Source organism: Wyeomyia smithii, chromosome 3, assembly GCF_029784165.1.
Source record: "Wyeomyia smithii strain HCP4-BCI-WySm-NY-G18 chromosome 3, ASM2978416v1, whole genome shotgun sequence".
Classification (NCBI taxonomy): Eukaryota; Metazoa; Arthropoda; class Insecta; order Diptera; family Culicidae; genus Wyeomyia; species Wyeomyia smithii.
In genome coordinates, this window is record NC_073696.1 from 16,496,006 (window position 1) to 16,516,261 (window position 20,256).

The window sequence follows — 20,256 nt, forward strand, 5'->3', positions numbered from 1 at the left end:
TTGCGAATTTCTCACCAAAGATTTTCAAATAATAGCGCCAACAATGTTATTCGTTATTATTTTTTTCACCTTCTACAATTCGAAAAAGGTTCGAAAAATAAATGAAGTTTTGAATAATGGTCGACTCTAAAAGATTAATTGTGAAAATTGTTTGCTTGGAAAAAAACAATACTAAATGATTTTTTCTCAGAGATTAATAATAGGTACTACATTATTTCTTCAAGCATAAATTTCGGGGGCATAAATACTCATGGACTCTAGCAAGCTGGGACTATCGATTTCTCTACGCAAAATGTTAGCGCTTAATACAGCTTAATTAATGTCTCGACGACTCTCAATTGGCTATTCCCAGCAGGGCACGTCGTTGCTCGTAGGGTGGCAGGCCGTTAAGATAACGCCACGGAAGTTAATACACAACGGATTATATGTGCTGGAAGGATTCGAATCTGGATTTCAACGCAGTTTCATATGGTGACCAAACGTCCGATGTAAATTCGAGTGTTGATCGAACTAGGGAGCAATAAAAGGCACGTAAGCAGGTTGGATCGCTGAAGTCGTTTTCCATTTTCAAAAGAAATCCTAGCTGACAATTGGCTTTGTCGGTCATACCCAAGTAACAAAACTGGTTTTGTCAAAGTTTTGAAGCGCTGTTTTGGCTGTGTTAGGCGCTATAAAATTTTTATAAAACCAATACTGTTACTAGGGTGGTAAAAAAATTAAGCTTGAATGAGAGTTGAAAGTCTAGCAACACGCCAAGATTTCTGACTTCTTGACGTAGTTTTAGGGAACTGATCTTTTGAGTCGCCGATATGAGATTACGCAACAATTCGATACGCTCAAATTCAGGAAATTTGATTCGCATTAGCAAACAAAGTTATACAGTAGCTCATTTCTCGGCTACATTTCGAATTTCATCATTCGTAAGAAGTATCGTCACATCATTGAAAAATAGCACAAACAGCAGTGGGCCCAAATTGCTTCCTTGAGGTACGCCACAGCATGGGATAAAACTGTCAGATACTGTTGATCCGACTGTCATGTCTGTTGCTTAACCGTCTGCCGTTTGGCGGGCTGGAGCCAAACCTCTAGAAACCTTCAATAAGTACTTTAAAAGCGTTTATAATGATTCATAGTGATTTTACCGAAGCCCGCCTGAAAATTAACTTGGGCACTTGAGGGTTAAGTAAGAACGAAGCCAGTTGCAAATTCTATCTAAAATTTTCAGACGATGTATCTTAGCAAAAAGAAGGTCATAATTAAAGGTGTCAAACGCGACCCTCATATAGCGTGTATATGGCGTCAACCTGAACTCTACCGTCCATTGCGGTCATACAAAATGATGTAAATTCGCACAGGTTAGTGTCCAGAGAATGCTTAGGATATAATCCCTATTGGGAGATGCTATTATAGTTTCGGCAAGAGCTGAACAGGATATCCTTGATGATGATTTCGATGCATTTAATATTGGACACATCCAGCTCTACCACGTCTCTTGGGACTAGACTGGCAACGATGTTCATTTTCTCCGTAATTTGCACCCGGTTTCCAAACACGCTAGCAAATTTCTGAGAGAAAAGATTACATTTGGTTTTAGTAGAAATGACTTAAACATCTCTCTGCCGCATCGAGGTTGCAAAGCCATTCATTTTGCGTTTCGAATTATTTAGCTCCCTAAAGATCATCCTCTTTTCGCCTAAGATCATCCTCTTTTCGTATATTGTTTAAAATTTTGTATAAGAAACGGTTGTACCCACGGTATATTCGACTCGCCTCGTAAAATTTAGGATTTACAAGATATAACACTCATCGACTATCTTGAGCATGGTACAACAATTCATACCCAAGTAACAGAATTGGTTCTATCAAAGTTTTAAAGTGCTGTTTTTGACATAATCTCTCTGTCTCCAGCATGGTGTTTTATCCAACTGCCTAAACTACTAGTACGGTGGTACTGTTCCAGAATCTACAATCGTATCGTATTCCGCTGTCGCCTATTCTATTGCTCACCTCTATCAACGTTTCTGTTGCGACTGAAAGGAATGTCGCATCGCACGCAAAACAGTCAGCCGTCGCTGATAACTCTTATAGACCTGCGTGATCGAGACCAAAACCAATCCGAGTCATACCTGCAGACGTGGCGAAAAAATTGGATGAAACACCATTCCGGAGACAGGAAGATTACGGTTTCAAATCCCGTTTATATGCGGTATATTTTTCAAGTCTATATGAAATTTTTTGGTTCACTCATTTTTCGCTTCTCCAGCTACACACACTGTCTGCATTTGTTGAACTTGAATGTTGACGGGTGAAAAGCCGTTGTAAAATTTGATGTAAAAAGTTCAAAGAAAACAAATTACTATCTGCAACTTTTCTCAAAATGTCACACCGATCAAACAAACCGTTCTAGTTCTAAATTTATTTGTTATCATCCTTACTATTTTTAATTTTTTAATTTAAGAAGTAAATGTAGTAATGAAGATAAAAAAATAAACTAACTGAAAATATGATTGTAGAAACTACGAAAAATATAGTTCAACAGGTGGGACTCGAACCCACAACTTACTTTTTTTACATGAACCATTTTCACACAATAATAGTTATACAAATATATTCTAATAGCACAATATGACATCTTTTACCCACGAAAACATCTGTGTCGAGTTTTTGTCAGATCAAAAATAGTTGATTAAAATGGTTGCTCGTTTTCCGTAGGATTGCACAGTTGTAGGTAGAGTACCACTTCACGGTCAAAACAAAAGAGCTTTGGTGGAAATGAATCCTGCTCGATGAAAATGCCTTTACTGCTTTAAATAAATAAATACGTGGTTGTTCTAAACAGGACGGTTGGTTTTGTTTTTTACAAAGTTGGGAATTATTCGAATTATGCTTTTTTTTGTACTCTTCGGTAGCACGTGGGATGATTTTAGTATTGTTATCATGTTGGGCAGCGTTCCCCGCCAATTCCAGCACTTCTCCAGCAAGGTAGTCCACTACAGCCACCAGATCGACATGTACTCTAGCACCAACGCACATAATTTTTATTACGTAACAGGCGATGAATTCGATCTACCACGAATCAAACCCAGCTTGAAATGAACTATTTCTAAAAAGAATTAATTTCGGAAACATCTTCTCCTATCACTGTCAGCAACATTTTAGTGTGTGCAGTTCATCATGGCGTACTGAGATACGGGAACACAATAGTAGAGGGTGATTCGACTTTGTTTTAAGGCGAGTTATACCTTTCCCAGTAATTTAATTGCCTAAACCCCCTTCCCGGAGATAACGGAGATTGCGGGTTCGAGTCCCGTCTGGGCGAGAAAATTTTTTTTCTAAGTCTAAAGTCACACCTTTTATTCACGTTCATTTTCGCATTCTCGCAAACTACATACATTGCCCGCTTTACTAAACTTAAAAGGACTGTTGGTTTTGTTTTTGCAAACTTGGAAATAATAGAAATGTGCTTTCTTTTCTGTGTTCTTTGGTAGCATGTGGGATGGTTCTCTTATTATTATCATATTTGGCAGCGTTCTCCGCCAATTTCAACACTTCTGCAGCGAGATAATCCATTACAGGTCGACATGTATTCCGGCACTAACGCACATAATTTTCGTTACGTAACAGATGATGAATGCGATCTACCACGAATTAAAGCCCAACAGGAGATGAACTTTGTCTTTTTTTGACGTTGCTTCAACATCCACGGCAAATTTGAGGCGATGAACAAAAGTGCTATCTGTATAACGAAAAATCCTCTGAAATTGTCTCAAATACTTACTAATATGAAAAATGCAACAAGTGAGCGGTGTCGCGTAAGTGATAGAATGGAGGAATGTGAAAAATCGGACAGACTCAGCTACCCATATAAACGAACGTTGTGCACTAAAGGATTTTAATATTTCGTTGACTGTATAAGCGCCAAAACGAATATCGTTGAATTATGTGAATGATTGTGATTGAATATACGAAAAAGATTGTACCATAAGTTTCATGCAATGACACAACTCGGAAAAATCGTTTGATAACTCTGCACTGATTACAGCTTTTTATCCATTCGTGTGAATTTGGTACCCCTGGTAAATGCAAAAGTGCTTTAAAGGCCGTAGAGTAGATGCTCGCCGGATTTGCAGCTTCTACATTTGCCAACGAAAAAACTCGTTTAAGTCTCTGAAAAAGTTATCTTTGTTAGGGGCACCAAAATTCACAGAAATGGTTGAAAAGTTATAATCCATTTTTATTACAGTTTGAGCTATAGAGCAAAACCTGTTTAAGAAGATGCTATTAGGAATAAGAAAACACGAGAATCATCCCGCGTCATCTGGAACTGGTAGTTCAAAATGACCAGAAAGTTAACAGACTTTCTGGGAGAATTGTTTCCCAGAAAGTTAAGACAGTACCAATGGCACATATTAGCGCCCCGAAATCATTTATTTGAAGTTGTGAAATATCTCCTTTCATCGCTGTTAGCAATATTTTACCGAGTGGCACAAAAACAATAACTACTTCTATTAAATAATTTTGAGCTTGAGTTTGAGCTTGATCGACCGTGATCGTTCTGAGCTTGTGAAGTTGCACAAGGAACCACGTATATGGCTATTTGGGATAAGTTTGCCATCTACAGCGTACAACAATTCAGTAGCTACCGCTTTGTAAAGATCGATAACGGCGCCGGCCACGTCCGTACGATCGTATGGGCAAGGAAGGATGTTGAAAGGCAGAAAGTGTAACAGCCGTTGTTGTCGGAGACCGAGTTCACTTCTGCATCTCCACGACTGCGATGGAAAGGAAGGGTTGTATCACCGTGGTAAGTGACGGAATCGAACAATGTTTCGCGAAGTTAGCTCATTACGAAGACCAATGATGAGTATCTCTCTCGTCAAACATCGCGAACTTATGTGAGCGGCGTGCCCGAAGACCCTCCATTTCTAGAAGCATCCAAGTGTTTAAAAATCTGTCAATCAGCAATAACGATTCTCCTTCAGCAAGCAAACGCGACGTAGACGTGTTTCTTTGAAAAGTATACATTCCATGGCTATTAGATTTATCATGATATTTATTGACCGAACGGAACCTACTCCGATTTGCGATGCGCTTATATGAAAGTAACGCGTGAGCAATTTTCGGCAAAAAGGAACCGAGGCCGAGTTTATATCTGCATCTCCTCGACTCAAACGACGCGCACCCAAGTAGTTAAATATTTGCCTATTGCCAATCCCGAATAACTTCCAGAATGCGCTTCAGCTCTTTGAAATACATCGCGTTAGTCCAATCACGAAGCTCATTGACCATACGAAACTTACTCCGACCTGACTAAATGGTCACCGTGAGACATGCACAGATATTCGGGTGCACCTTGCAGAGTCGCCACATTTCAAAATCCCATGATGAGCAGAACTCGTCCGGACTGAAGACGCGTTAACACCGAAGCATTTCGCGCGATTACTGTATTCCCTCCAACCGACGCAGACGCGCAGATATAGCGGTTATACGTATTCTTATGTACTTGTTAAATAGAAAAACTGGCAAAGCTCCATGCATTCAAAGCCACAAGAATTTAGAAATTGCAGATACACATAATCGCCAAAACAATATGCATAAATGTATATAAAACCGAACAGAGTTCTAAATTTATTGAAATAAAAAGTCAAACCAATCACAAAAGTAAGTTTCAACATAATTGTTTGAAAAACAGTTTATAAAGAAATATTAATTCAAAAGCTAGGGAAATCATAAAATAAATTAAGGAATCACCATAGTGAGCGATGCCAAAATCGTGCGCGAAGAATAATTTTTATAGTATTTTGTATACTGAAACCATCGAACTATTTCAATTTTATAATTTTGAGGCACTAAAAAGTGCCACCGGTGTGCATAGAGCAATTCCACCTAAAAAACGGGCAACCAATTTAATCGACCATTTTTGATTTGGCTAAAACTTTGCATAGATATTTCTATGAGCAAGAGATGCCATTTTGTGCTAATGGTTTAATTTTTTTGGAACACGACTCAATATTTTTAGAGCCAAAACGGTTTATTTGATCAGTGTGACGTCTTCGGCAAAGCTGTAGATAACAATTTTATTTTTCCGAAAAAATTAAACACTCAAAAAAATTTTTTTTTCGAGAACTAGATAAAGAAAAACTAAAATTTATTATCTAAAATGATTATCTAAACAATGGAGAAGTCTGGTAAAAAAAGTTACAATTTTTGAAAAAAAAAATTTTTTTTTTCACAATTGAATTTGAAGATTCACGGAAATGAGGAAAGAACGACGCTAATTTTCGAACGCGTTTTTCTCAAAATTCTCCATTTCTAGTTGTGCCAGTCCTACAAAGTTCAACTGACGATAATCTATTTAAAATCACCGCCTGCTGCACTGCGACTTATCGCAGCTCAGCTTGCTGCTGGTTGATCCACCATCCAGTAAATAATCCTGTTGCAACAGTGATCGGATGACAATGAAGACTAATTTTATACGAGCCTACTGAGAGTTATACGTTATCCGGTGGGTGTGTAAGCGGTGAGTGTGCACTTTGAAAATTGTTTAAAATTGTAGAAGTTGTTTAGAAAGTCGAAGGGTTTGTATATTTTAGTATCCGTTGTGCTGGGGAAGATAGGTAGTGATTGGTTGTTTAGTTTGATTTAGACTGGACTAAGAGTTTCGCTTGATATTTGGGTTACTTTCATCTTTACTTGGTTGATATAAGCGTCAAAATTACAAATTTCCGCATTTTGGTAGACGCAAAGCTAATTTTTCAATCGAAGGAAATCCGTTGGAAAGTGGCATTTAAAAGTAAACAACTTTTTGTGACACTCTCAGGTTTTTTAATTGCATTCTTATGTTACCGTAAGACGTGATTTGTCAAAGCATTAAAATGAAGATTAGAGACAGAAAAGTAAAGAGTAAAAAGTGAAGTGTTAACAGTGAAGAGTGAAAGTGGAGAAAGTGAGTCAAAAGTAAACAGTAAAATAAGTGAAGAATAAAATGTGAAGAGTGAAGAGTGAATAATGAAGGGTGAACAGTAAAGAGTAAAGAGTAAAGAGTGAAGGGTGAAAAGTAAAGAGTAAAGAGTAAAGAGTAAAGAGTAAAGAGTAAAGAGTAAAGAGTAAAGAGTAAAGAGTAAAGAGTAAAGAGTAAAGAGTAAAGAGCAAAGAGTAAAGAGTAAAGAGTAGAGAGTAAAGAGAAAAGAGTAAAGAGTAAAGAGTAAAGAGTAAAGAGTAAAGAGTAAAGAGTAAAGAGTAAAGAGTAAAGAGTAAAGAGTAAAGAGTAAAGAGTAAAGAGTAAAGAGTAAAGAGTAAAGAGTAAAGAGTAAAGAGTAAAGAGTAAAGAGTAAAGAGTAAAGAGTAAAGAGTAAAGAGTAAAGAGTAAAGAGTAAAGAGTAAAGAGTAAAGAGTAAAGAGTAAAGAGTAAAGAGTAAAGAGAAAAGAGTAAAGAGTAAAGAGTAAAGAGTAAAGAGTAAAGAGTAAAGAGTAAAGAGTAAAGAGTAAAGAGTAAAGAGTAAAGAGTAAAGAGTAAAGAGTAAAGAGTAAAGAGTAAAGAGTAAAGAGTAAAGAGTAAAGAGTAAAGAGTAAAGAGTAAAGAGTAAAGAGTAAAGAGTAAAGAGTAAAGAGTAAAGAGTAAAGAGTAAAGAGTAAAGAGTAAAGAGTAAAGAGTAAAGAGTAAAGAGTAAAGAGTAAAGAGTAAAGAGTAAAGAGTAAAGAGTAAAGAGTAAAGAGTAAAGAGTAAAGAGTAAAGAGTAAAGAGTAAAGAGTAAAGAGTAAAGAGTAAAGAGTAAAGAGTAAAGAGTAAAGAGTAAAGAGTAAAGAGTAAAGAGTAAAGAGTAAAGAGTAAAGAGTAAAGAGTAAAGAGTAAAGAATAAAGAGTAAAGAGAAAAGAGTAAAGAGTAAAGAGTAAAGAGCAAAGAGTAAAGAGTAAAGAGTAAAGAGTAAAGAGTAAAGAGTAAAGAGTAAAGAGTAAAGAGTAAATAGTAAAGAGTAAAGAGTGAAGAGTAAAGAGTAAAGAGTAAAGAGTAAAGAGTAAAGAGTAAAGAGTAAAGAGTAAAGAGTAAAGAGTAAAGAGTAAAGAGTAAAGAGTAAAGAGTAAAGAGTAAAGAGTAAAGAGTAAAGAGTAAAGAGTAAAGAGTAAAGAGTAAAGAGTAAAGAGTAAAGAGTAAAGAGTAAAGAGTAAAGAGTAAAGAGTAAAGAGTAAAGAGTAAAGAGTAAAGAGTAAAGAGTAAAGAGTAAAGAGTAAAGAGTAAAGAGTAAAGAGTAAAGAGTAAAGAGTAAAGAGTAAAGAGTAAAGAGTAAAGAGTAAAGAGTAAAGAGTAAAGAGTAAAGAGTAAAGAGTAAAGAGTAAAAAGTAAAGAGTGAGAGTGAAGAGTGAGAAGTGAAAAGTGAAAAGTGAAGGATGAAGGGTGAAGAGTGAAGAGTGTAGAGTGAAGATTGAAGAGTGAAGACTGAAAATTGAAGACTGAAAAGGGAAAAGTAAAGACTGGAGAGTGAAGAGTAAAATGTAACAAAAAAAAAAACGTGAAGAGTAAAGAGTGAATAGTGAAGAGTGAAGAGTAAAAAGCGAGGAGCTAAGAGTGAAGAGAAAAAAGGTAAAGTGGAAGAGGGAAGACTTAAGAGCAAATAACGAAGATAGACCAATAAACCTCAAATCTACGAACTTCGATTTTACACAGGTTCAACCTCGATTATAAACACATTTTTACTATCAGTATTTGTAACTCATTTGTTGATCTCGTAACATTTACAGATATTTTATCTGATATTCCAATAACTTCCATTCTATTGAGTTATTGTTAGAAGTAGTAAGACACGTAAACCAATCTAGAACTGCTTGAGACTCCTGCAATATAATAGATTTATTCCATGCTACTTCGAACATCGATCCTGTTCGACTATTTCCGATTTCGCTGAAACTTTTTACAGTTGTTCCTTTTTGACAAAGGAGTCATTTAATGATATCAAAAGGGCCTTTTTAAAAATGGCGACTGATAGATAAAAATTTCTATATCAGAAAAACGACTTGTTTGATTGAAATGGTGTCTTTAGCAAAGTTGTAAGTAATAACATTGCGGTTCTAGAGAAAATATATACACTGTAATTTTTTTTTCTGTGCCTAATTTACCAAATTGTCACAACATATTAAATATCTCAAAAAGCACCTTTTTCAATAATTTTATTCTTCACTTTGCATCCTAATTGTCCTTTTCATGCCGAGTTAAGTAATGTTGTAAAAGTATGAACATAATATTACAGTCACATTCAAACTTATTCATGTTTTGAGTAGTTTATCTTTGTTTTATAACTTTTTTCAGCAAAACAAAAACAAAAATTATTAGTAAATAGCAAAAAGTGAGAAATGAAGAATTTGAAGAAAAAAGTAAAGAGTGAATGGTGAGGAATTAAGAGCATGGACGGAAGAAAACCGTTAAAAATAATAGATTGTTGACGATAACATGGGATGAAAACTATTGCAGCTTTTGTAGTTGAACTAGTAAACAATGACTTGCAATAGTCACTTTTAAAAGTTATACCAAGCAACAACCAATGTGGCACGAACGAACTTGTGCGAAATACTTGGCACGTTGCACGTCAAAAAAGCACTTTTCCTTTCAGAATAATGCCATCTCATCACGCCAAACGGCACCACGATGCATCGCTACTAACACGAACGAATAAACCTTTCTCAACGGAAAACCCAATTAAGACCTAATCACATCAGACCAATCACTTTCACCCATTATTGCCATCGCTGTCACTCTTTCCGGTGTGCGCGAAACAGGATCGATCTCTGTTTTTTTTTCTTCGTTTTTGGTCGCGGAGCTGAAAACCGTCCGAGAAAATAGAAAGCGGAAAATAAAGAACACCGATGTTAAAGTCATGTTCGACTACAATTTAACCACAATGTTGCAGCTTCGATCGGTGAAAAGTTCAAGTGGAACCATTCAATGAATTTGCACCCTTCTCTGTGCCGTTAGGACTACCGCTTCTGCCACCAGTGCCAAATTTGCTAAGTGGTGCAGCTAATTTAGTCCGATAGTGCGGTGCGGTGTTACGGGGAAAACCATTCGGAGGACGCTCCTCAGTGCTAACTCGAACAATGCTATCGTTTCAGTCTGTGAAGCGTGACGATAAGTGAGTTTTCTTTGCAGCCCTAGTTGGATTTGATTGATGATTGACGGGTTGGAGTGGATTGTATGAAATTCACACAAATAGGAGTACCTACTCTGAAAGTCGGTGGTTGCTCGTAAATAAGTTAATCTCTCCTGTAATTGTAGAGAATCCAATCAGTTTCGATGATCGATTGCTATAGACACTGAGGATAATTCGTTGAATTATAGACTTTCAACCCTCTTGTCCGGTCCTCACGTGCCAGACGTTCGACCTACTTCTTAGACAGGTAGATTCAATGTCGTAGTCGCTGCTTCAAGTTGAGTGCCAATAGCATAGCCGTCTCACATTTTCATCGGAACTAAGTAGCTAGAACACCTGTTCCAATAAATTTATAATGCGTCATTTATTCTACCCTCAATTCCACCACCTCACGCCACCTAGTTTAGCTCTGGTCTTGCACTGCTGCCATTTCTCAGCTGGGTCATATGGAATTTTCATCGGAACCCTATTCCCCTCCGGAAATCGTTATAAGACACATTATATTTAGACTTGACCTTTTGCATTGCGTACGCGACCGAGTGGCTCTAAAAATAGTCTTCTCGCAAAGCGTCGCTGTCCTTTGATTATTATAGGGTAATTAATTTAGAGCCCATATAAAGTGTCCGGCTGTTTATAATGGTCAACGGCACCATTCTTTGGCACGTGTACCGAACTTAAGATGAGTGACAGTTTGTAAATAACAAATTTACTCCATTAAAACCCGGCGGTGCGATGGATTTTTTACTCCTTCACTGCCACTTTTGGATTAGCGTTTGTGGCAAACATAAATTCTGTTAGACCTGTGCGCTGCCGCACTCGCGTCTCCGGTATTTTTTTATACACCACCGTCGCCGCTAAGTGCGCTGTGCCGTTAACGTAAAATTACGGAAATTGGCTAGGTAAATCGACCATGCAACCGATACAAAAATGTTCGGCTCACAGGTCTAGGTCTGGATAGTATCCATATGAAAAGCAGCCAACCGCGCGGAGAAAATTATGGGGCAAACATTCGTCAAGCCACCACGGTAAACAGGTCGTTTCGTTAAGTTTTGTTTTTATTCGTCGTCACAATCGAAACCGTTAAGATGATTGAGGTGACAGCCACTCGGATGGTTCTACGATGCCGAAGGAAGCAATCATCAACTACCAGCGGGCTACGAAGCCGCCTTTCCCGACAATTACGCATTAAATCAGACGGAATTAGTGACTTATTAACGATATAACGTGTAATAAGGCATGAGAGCTTGGATATGAGAAATAATCATTAGAAAAATTTATTGCAATTTTGATGTACTGTCTCGATGTGCGTACGAGTTGAATTCACAATACAAGCTTGAATAATATTCCGATTCAATTCGGTTTAGACTGACATTAAAGAAAAGAGACAATTAAAGCACAGGGCAATTTACGTTTTGGCAGCAACCTCGTAAATGACATTTTAATCCTGCTAATTTTAGAGTTTGAATATACTTAACTAAGATGTTCTGATGTTTGTTACACTACATTAGTGCAGCACGGCTCACTCGGCTCAGCTTATTAAACATGTCTAAAACTGGCTACTTTGGTTACCGTGAAACACAACACCAATAATTCATAATCCCTAGACGATGAAAACGGCTAACATGAGAGTTATTACACTCGATAGCAAAATACTTCAACCGTACGTTTCGTTTATGCTCACTTGAGAGGGAACTATGATTATTATGACAGTGAATAAGGTGTGCATTACATGGCGACAGAGAAAACTACAAGTGACATGCAGTTAATTGGAGGCGAAGGAAACGGTAAAAAGTAGTTAACGAAAAAATAGAGGTTTTACCTCAGTCCTAATCCTTGATTGCAACAGATGAAACTATTTTAGGGTTAAATGTGTCGCCGAGATGGTTCTACAGGTTGACAAAATTTGAATTTATTTATAGTTTGGTGGATGAAACTTGAACCAAATAATCGCCATTTACGAAAAACCGAACCAGGTTGAAATGGAGTATTCGAATGAATTGTTTTTTTTTTCTTTCAGCCCAAAGTCACCATGAAACACATCTGAAAGTCTCGTTATGACATTTCGTGGTCATAAAACATTCATGTTATCGTATTTATAAAATCCTACTTGGCGCAATCATGATAGCACGCGTGAAGGTTATGTAGCCCACTTGACGAAGTTCCATGCCTGAAAAACTTAAAAAGTGCCATTGTGCATAAGAAACGACTGTAAATTTTTAAGTTTATATGCAAAATAGCAAACTTATTACAATTAGAATTACAACAATCAGCATTGTCGTTTTATACCTATATCCAAGGTTGTTTTTTCTCAGCAGAAAAACACTACCGTGTAGGAGATTATCTTTCACTGCGAAAACAACTGTTCTCACAATGGTAAGCAAAACGACGCACTTGTTTGAGAAGAGCAGCGAATCGTGTGTATCTGAGGAGTGTGTAAAAAAAAACAACGCGATAGAATCTGAGATATCTGAACTTCTTCACACAAAAGGTCATTACGCTTAAAAACTACAAAAAAGAATTCTTTGCAGTGCTTTTACTGTGTGTCTCTAAAGCATAAATAAATGAGAAAAGCATTAAAAAGAAGCAAATTGTGTTGTTTGCTTTGCATCTTGAAACTAAAAAAAATCCAGCCGCTCGTCACGCATGTTTGCTCTTCGAACTCAATCAAATTTATCTCAGCAGTGCATACCGCGACGTACTTCTGTGTATTCTCCCTAGAGTGATTCACTACTCTTATTTCGCTCAGCTATGGTGTAAGCAGCAAGCGTGTTAGTTTTTCTACAAGCAGCAGAAACACATTACAAAAGAGAAAGAAAAGTGTAGTGCAAAAACTTGGTGCACACAGCGCTCATGCCGAACAAGAACTAAAAGGTGAAAATTCGCTCTGCTCTTTTTACATATTAAAGAGAATACCAAGCCTACCCCTGGTCAATACAAGCTTACAACCAAACTAAATATTCGCAACAGCTATGAGAAACATCAGATTAACATTGCTCAAATTTTATAATAAAAGTAAACTGCAATATAAAGTTATGTAAAAATGTGGTTATTGTGAACAAAAAGTATCAGGTTTTTATCCCTATTTTGAATCGATATTATTATTATGCCAAAATCTATTGGTAGAATTGGAACGGAATAAATCTTTCTGTCATCACGAGGCAAATTTGGAAATCTCGCGAGGTCCCATATTCAACAATCATACTGCGTACTATTATAATAGTGAACGAGAGTATTGATAAGCTAGCCACTTTTATGCAAATGTACCGGGCTTGGTGATGCGTTTACTTATCAGAACCTTTTACAAAGCGTACATGCCACTTGGACACAGATTTTGCTCAAAGTTAGGGGAATTATTCATCAACTGTCTCTTTGGAAAAATTACGAAATTTAAAACTATTTTCGTAAAAATGCTATATCTCAAGATTGGCTCATATTACCACGGGGCGATAAGTGTATCTTACGTAAAACTTTCTGAGAATTACGATTAAACCATCAAATTTAAAATGAAATTAGCTGCATTTGCCGAAAAATGCAAATTTAGTTTTAAAGTACAAAAATAATCTATCTGGCTACGCTTCCGGTCAAAAACAATATTTTTTCTGGATTCCTTGGTTTATTTTCTTCAAAACTCACCTATCACTATTTTTCGGGTGTCTTGCGTCTATAAATTGTAAAAAAAAAATAATTTACGAAATTTACAACTTTTTTCGTAAAAATGTTATATCTCGAGATTGGCTCATATTACCTCAGGATGATAGTTGTTTCTCACGTGAAATTTTCCAAGGGACACGATGAAATTATCAAATTTAAAATAAAAATGGCTGCTTTTGCCGAAAAATGTAAATTACATTTTCAAATACAAAAATAAATTATCTGGCAACACTTCCGGTAAAAAGTTATTTTCCTGGGTTTCTTGGTTTATTTTCTTCAAAAATCATCTATCAGTATTTTTCGGGTATCTTACGTCTATTATTTGTAAGAAAAAGAAAAAAGAGATTTTCAACAAAAAGTGCGTGACTTTGCAATAAACAAGGGGGTCCTACAGAGCAGGGGGTTTTCCAATCGACACCTAATTTGGGATTTTTTCAAAGTAGATGACAGTAGATGAAATGAAAGATAGACAGTAGATGAATATTTCTCCCAACTTTGAGCAAAATCTGTGACGGTCGTGTTCAAGTTTGTGCTCTTTCGTGGTCACTTCGTATGGCATGACCCATTTGTTAAAAAATTCAGTTAGACATTTGAGTTGGCGCTTGCGCAGACTTTCTCAAAATCTTTGCAGATTTCTGCAGACTTTTGCCTGCGCAAACGCATTTTTTTTCAAATCACGATCAGCTTTTTTTCAAATTTCAAGCAGATTTTGTCAGTTTTTCGAGCAGTTGCAAACTTTTTTAAAAAACATCTGCCTGACCGTAAAAAATTTGCGGCTTTTCATAGACCTGTTTTCAATAGCAGGTATAATGAAAAGAAGGTCATGTTCCAATGTAGCACCACAGCTCTAATTTCTCCTTCCAGCTTTTTCGTACCTTGATAGGACTGATAACATACTGCTAAGCCAAAGATGTAGAATAATTGACCACACTGACAGGTCGCGTTTATGATATTTTGGCACCACAGCTTTGATAAATAGTGTTGAAGCTACTCCAGTCTAAATGACACGCGACAACAACAAAATTGGCAGTCTCTACACCAACAACTTTACACTCTCTTCTACCTCCCAACCATCAAGACAGAACCATCAGATGAGATGACTAGTTCAATTGAAACAGTCAAAGCCAGTACGCGTGACAATTTATATAATCAAACAAATTCTTCAAAAATTTTAAGAGACAGAAATTTTGTTTCTTCTACGAAGTTACGTAAAATTTTCTGATCTAAAACTTTGCCGAAAACTGCAGAGCGTGTAAGAATAAAAAGTTGGTGTCAAAGCGCCATCTATGCGGCCAAATCGCGAATTAAACTGAACGTCAAGTTGAAGTTCTTTTTACATTGAGACACTTTGCTGAAGACCGAAAATAGGTTGAATAGAGTATCAGAGTACTGGACCGTGTATTCCATGCAATAAATACATAGCAATTGTATTTTTACATGAATCCCATGGCTATATTCAAACTGAAATGTCACAAAAAATACGTCTTTCAAAATTTCAAAAAATAAAGAATTTTTGATGGACAATTTTTAGGAAAAATCATGGTTTGCTAATACTTGCTAACCTATGAGATATTTAATTCACAAAATTATGTACTTTTTTCAAATTTTGTGTAATATTTTCACTTAACCCTTAAATGCGCACGATGTTAAAAAATCATCTAAAAACATAAAATTTTTGTTCAACAGGTGCTCTAAAACTAACCAATATGCATAAAAAAATTGAAAGATTTACTTTTTAATGTGCAAATATTATATTTTAAACAACACTGTGACTTTATCGCAGAATAAAGTCGAAACAATTACTTTTGTTAATAGTAACTTTAAAATTGACCTTTTGTTAGTATAATCACTGATAATTCAAACATTTTCACTAACCACTAACCTTATTTTAAAATTTATTTTCAAAGACAGTCAGCACCAGTCGGGAATCTCGACATGGTTTTTTTTCGTTTCCGAGATTTTGACACCAAAAATAAAAACAAAACATTTAAATATAGTACTTCCAGCTATTAAGTTTTCTTCGTTAGAGTCTAGAGAGTTGTTGTAATGAATTTTATTTCTAAAAAATACTAAAATACGTATATTTTAAAAAGTTTTTTGTAGTGTTGTTTTAAAACAACAATGCGCATTTAAGGGTTAAGTACTTCAAAAACTTCTGTACTGGGAAGAAAACAACGTAATTTTTCAATTTCTATTGAGAAAAAAAATGTAAGAAATTGATTCGAGTGAACTCATAAAATTATCACAGTAAAACGTGAATTTCGGACAAATTTTATAAAAGCTCGTAGATCTCTGAAACTTGGAGAGTTAGAAATTTTGTATATTCTGTAAAGTTCCATAGAATCAAGAGATCTACATTTTTGTCAAAAACCGCAAAGCTCTAGCGTGTAAGGGAGAGCAACGCAATGCCACCTTCGCGGCTAAATTCCGAACTAATTTTAATATCCAAGATAAAGCCCAAACTATACCAAGAAACTTTGTAGAAGATCGGAACCCGGTTGGACAAACCCTGAGAGCGCTAATAATTCCGTTCCGCCAGATTCCATTCCTGGCCCAGTGTGCTTTGGAAGAGTGTCAGTGTCGGGTTACAAAGTAGTAAAGGTATGGGTACGAAAGAACATCGATAAGAGAGAATAGGAGAGAACAACGTCATAGATGGAATGTTTACCAGATGTACTCCTAAGTAATTTCCGTTTTTTTCTGTTTTGTACCGCTGTTGGTAACACATACCATATGCCATTTTGTTCAGTCATATCGAGTGCTTGAACTGCGTTGACATTATTTCGAAAAAATCTTCCAGCAAGTTTTTATTGCGCGTCAAAAATATCGAATTTGTACCGAATTTTGAGCATATGCGCCATGCATTGCTTTTCATGATCAATCAAGGGAAAAAGGTATCCGAAAGCCACTGTGCGCTTGTGGAACTTTATGATGATCGTGCATTAACACTTCGAACATGTGAAACGTTGACGATGACGCCAAATTGCAAGCATTATTAGATGAAGACAAAATGCAAACGCAACGACAGCTTGCAGATGCGTTCAAAGTTCAACAGCAAGCAATTTCCAAACGTCTGCGAGCCAGAATATCAAAAACGACAGAAGAAGGTGATTTTGCTCCACGACAATGCGCTGTCGCATTAGTCGAAAATCGTTCGTGACATGCTGGAACAGCTCAAGCGGGAAGTGCTTGATCGTGCGGCTTACTCACCTGACCCGGCGCCATCCGACTACTACCTCTTTGCCTCGTTGGGTCATGCCCTTTCTGAGCAGCGCTTCGACTCGTACGAAAATGTACGAAAATGGCTCACGGAGTGGTTCACCTTCAAAGGCAATTTACCAGAAAGGGGGGAAAAATGTTTAGAAAGCGATGGAAAATATTTTGAATAAAATAAAGGTTACGTTTTTTTTTTGGAATTATGTGTTTTATTTGCAAAAAAAAAACGGAAATTACTTAGGAGTACATCTGGTATATGTTATCATTTGCGATACCGCTTACCGTGCAACGCACGTGTTTTTCAAATTACCGGTTGCGTAGTTCAGTCAATGTCAATTCAAGAACAACCATTGATTTGTTGTTTGATGCATGTCATAAACAGTAGGAAATCGACTTTTCAAATTTTGTTTTCCAGCTCAGTCGTGCAGTAGCATCTTTCCGTTTGCTTTTATGGCAATATCTCCGCTAGTCGCTCCTCCGACATTCGTGCCACGTGGTCAGTTCACTGTAACCTGCCATATAGCTAACTAGCCGCAAGGTTATAGAGCCCGCTTTGACAAGCGAGTGGTGATAGGTTCGAATCTAGCCAGAAAAAGCTATAGAATCTAGACAGTAAAAGTTATAGACAAATAACTGATTTTAAGAAGGGGTATTCCATAAAAAAAACTTTATTTTGTCGTGTCCAACGTACAGATAGGACATCGCAGTATTCAACAGTTGTGTTTCTTTTAAATTTTTCCACAACTTTGCTGAAGAAAGCATTCTGGTATATTGAAAATTGAGAAAAATATTATTTTTACCTAACTGTTAGGTGGATTGATCGAAAACTTTTTTGTACTTCTCGACCTTCAAAAGGGCACTACTTAAAAAATGTACCGTATGATGATTTTGAAATTTTGACCAGAGATTCAGGACATCATAACAAATCGAATGGTGTACTCAGATTGTTTGATGCATTTTTTTATAATAACGGTCTGTGGGAGCAACGTGGTTCACAAAGTCTGAAGGAGAAGACAAAACGCACTATAAAACGGAGCAGGTTACTTCTCAATAAGTAGCACTGCAGGAGGGTAAACAAAAATGAGAACAGCAAAAACGTCCGGCCAATGCCACAATAGATCAAAAAACTACTGATCGCAGTCGGCCTTTTTCATCAACCAACACTCATGGCCGTTAAGTACCATCGAGAGGATAAGCGTTCCTGTAAAGCACAAATTTCGTGCGGACATAGATGCTGCGAGATCATATCTGGCTACGTAAACCGTGAAAACTTCTGTTTGTGGCTGCTATTCGTCTTTTCACTTCGTGGCTAACATCGTCACGAGAGAACCAAGACACACAAATCCGTCGACTATTGCCCAGAAGCTGGTGCATTCAAAAAATTTCATTCTTACAGACAGATGCAACAATCCATAGTCTGAAAAAGTATATTTTCCCGAAACTCCTTCGGTAAAATAAATTGCTAATACTAGACACCTTATTTCCCATGGAAAACAACGACGTTCGCATGGTAGCGATATAAATAGACTACAAAGAAAGAGTAACGATAAGGTTTTTTTTTTGGAAGCCAAGAATTTAAAAGTGAATAAACGACAAAGATGATAATCGGAAAAAATAGTTTTTCTCCTGTTTCTCAGTAGGTTATGATTAATTAGAATTTGTTCAATAATAGTTTAGTAACCGACTTTTTTTTAATTCTCGCTTATTTTCCGTCGGTTTAGTTCCGTCACTGTTTTTTGTGCCAATCACCGACGCCCGGGAGGCGACTCCACCCAGGACCCCAACTTACGACCCGTTGATTAACAGTCCGGGGCCAACGGCTTCGCCTCCTCATGCGATGTAAGGCGTGATACCAGAGATTTTTCGCCTCAGAAAATCTCCCGGTGTAGGCTAGGATTGAATCTAGACCAGTTGAGTTGGTTGTGAGTGAATCACGCATCCCCACAACCATCGACACCTATGTTGGCGTTGGGATTCGAACCCAAGCGTCGAGCATGTTTGGCGGAGACGTTACCAACCCCCCCCCCCCTTTAGTAACCGGCTTGACTCCGGGCGATCGTGATTCTCTCCGTACGTCCTGGCAAAAAAACTAAGGGATTGACCTAGCCCTTGCTTTCGGATTTGGAGCAGTCGTTCCTCAAAATGTGCAAAGTTTCTTTTTTTGAATGTAGAAAGAAGAAGCGTGAAATCTTCGATATTGAATTTTCTGATGTCAAATGGCTAAGGAATGTATAAAATGCGAGATCTGATGTTGTTTGAGGTTTTTTAAAAGATTCGGACTCGGAAAATTTTCGAGCTGGAAAACTTCCAGAATTTTTGTTTGAGGCAGCACCAGATCTCGAGGTTTTATGGTTAGAAAAAATTCCAGTTCAATAATTTCATGACCTATGAATTTTCTATCAATAAAAAAAGTAAAACTTTGGACGCTTGGAGTTATCCGAGCTGAAATTTTGCATGAGAGACTCTGGGGGAATGAGTTGAGCCCTAAATCCCACCCTTGGCTACGCTGCTGAAGGGAAGCTACAGCTGCCAAAAGGAAGCTTCGCAGCAGTAAAAAACCTGAACACTATGATTGCATTGCTTCACCAGACACGACATGAGGAGTTCTATAGAGCGATTAACGGAATCAGGAACCGAACCATGCCTGTTCCTGTCATATGTATCGACAAGGAGTAGGGTAGGAGAGTCGTCGAGGGCAACACTAGAGAAATTGGGCAGAAGCAACAAACTGTGGATCCGCTAAACTTGGACGCATTAATCACTAGTTGTACGAAGTGTAGAAATATGCTGATTTTGTCAAGTTAATTAAACCCGGCAGGTTAAAGTGGACTGGCCATGTAGTACGTATGGCGGATGAGCGACTGGCTAAGATGATACCCGACAGAGACTCGAATAAAGGTCGACAGCTTCGAGGCAAACTCCGAGCGCATTGGAGGTGTGCTGTCGATGAGAATTTCCGGGTAGCGGATGTAAGGGGCGACTGGGAAGGAGCCTCCCAAGACTAGGTTTTGTAGAGGCGTATTCTGTCTCCTTTTATTCCATTTTTTCTGGCTACATTTGAAAAAAATATGTCTGTGAAAACTATTCAACGGAAACAGGTTAAAAGAAGTATAATTTGTATATGCAAATTTGTTTGAAAAACGATGTAAAATACTTCATTTGATTTCGTTTGGCTAAAAATTGTTTATGATGTTGTCTGAAGTACACTTTCAACTAAAAATTTACGTAAATTTCTGCTTTGCATTTACA

The 20,256-nt window shown here is 37.2% G+C and overlaps 2 protein-coding genes across 2 annotated transcripts in view; both read right to left on the reverse strand.

Moving 5' to 3' along the window:
* LOC129732407 (CUGBP Elav-like family member 2) overlaps nucleotides 1–20,256 on the reverse strand; it is a 575,258-nt gene that overhangs the window by 551,317 nt on the left and 3,685 nt on the right. The gene's annotated exons all lie outside the window — the stretch shown is intronic.
* The window catches only part of LOC129728153 (uncharacterized), a 41,445-nt gene continuing 22,577 nt past the window's right edge, over nucleotides 1,389–20,256 (reverse strand). Inside the window, exon 7 of the mRNA XM_055686568.1 lies at nucleotides 1,389–1,565. Within this exon, the coding sequence (XP_055542543.1) occupies nucleotides 1,389–1,565 (177 nt within the window). The remainder of the gene's footprint in view (nucleotides 1,566–20,256) is intronic.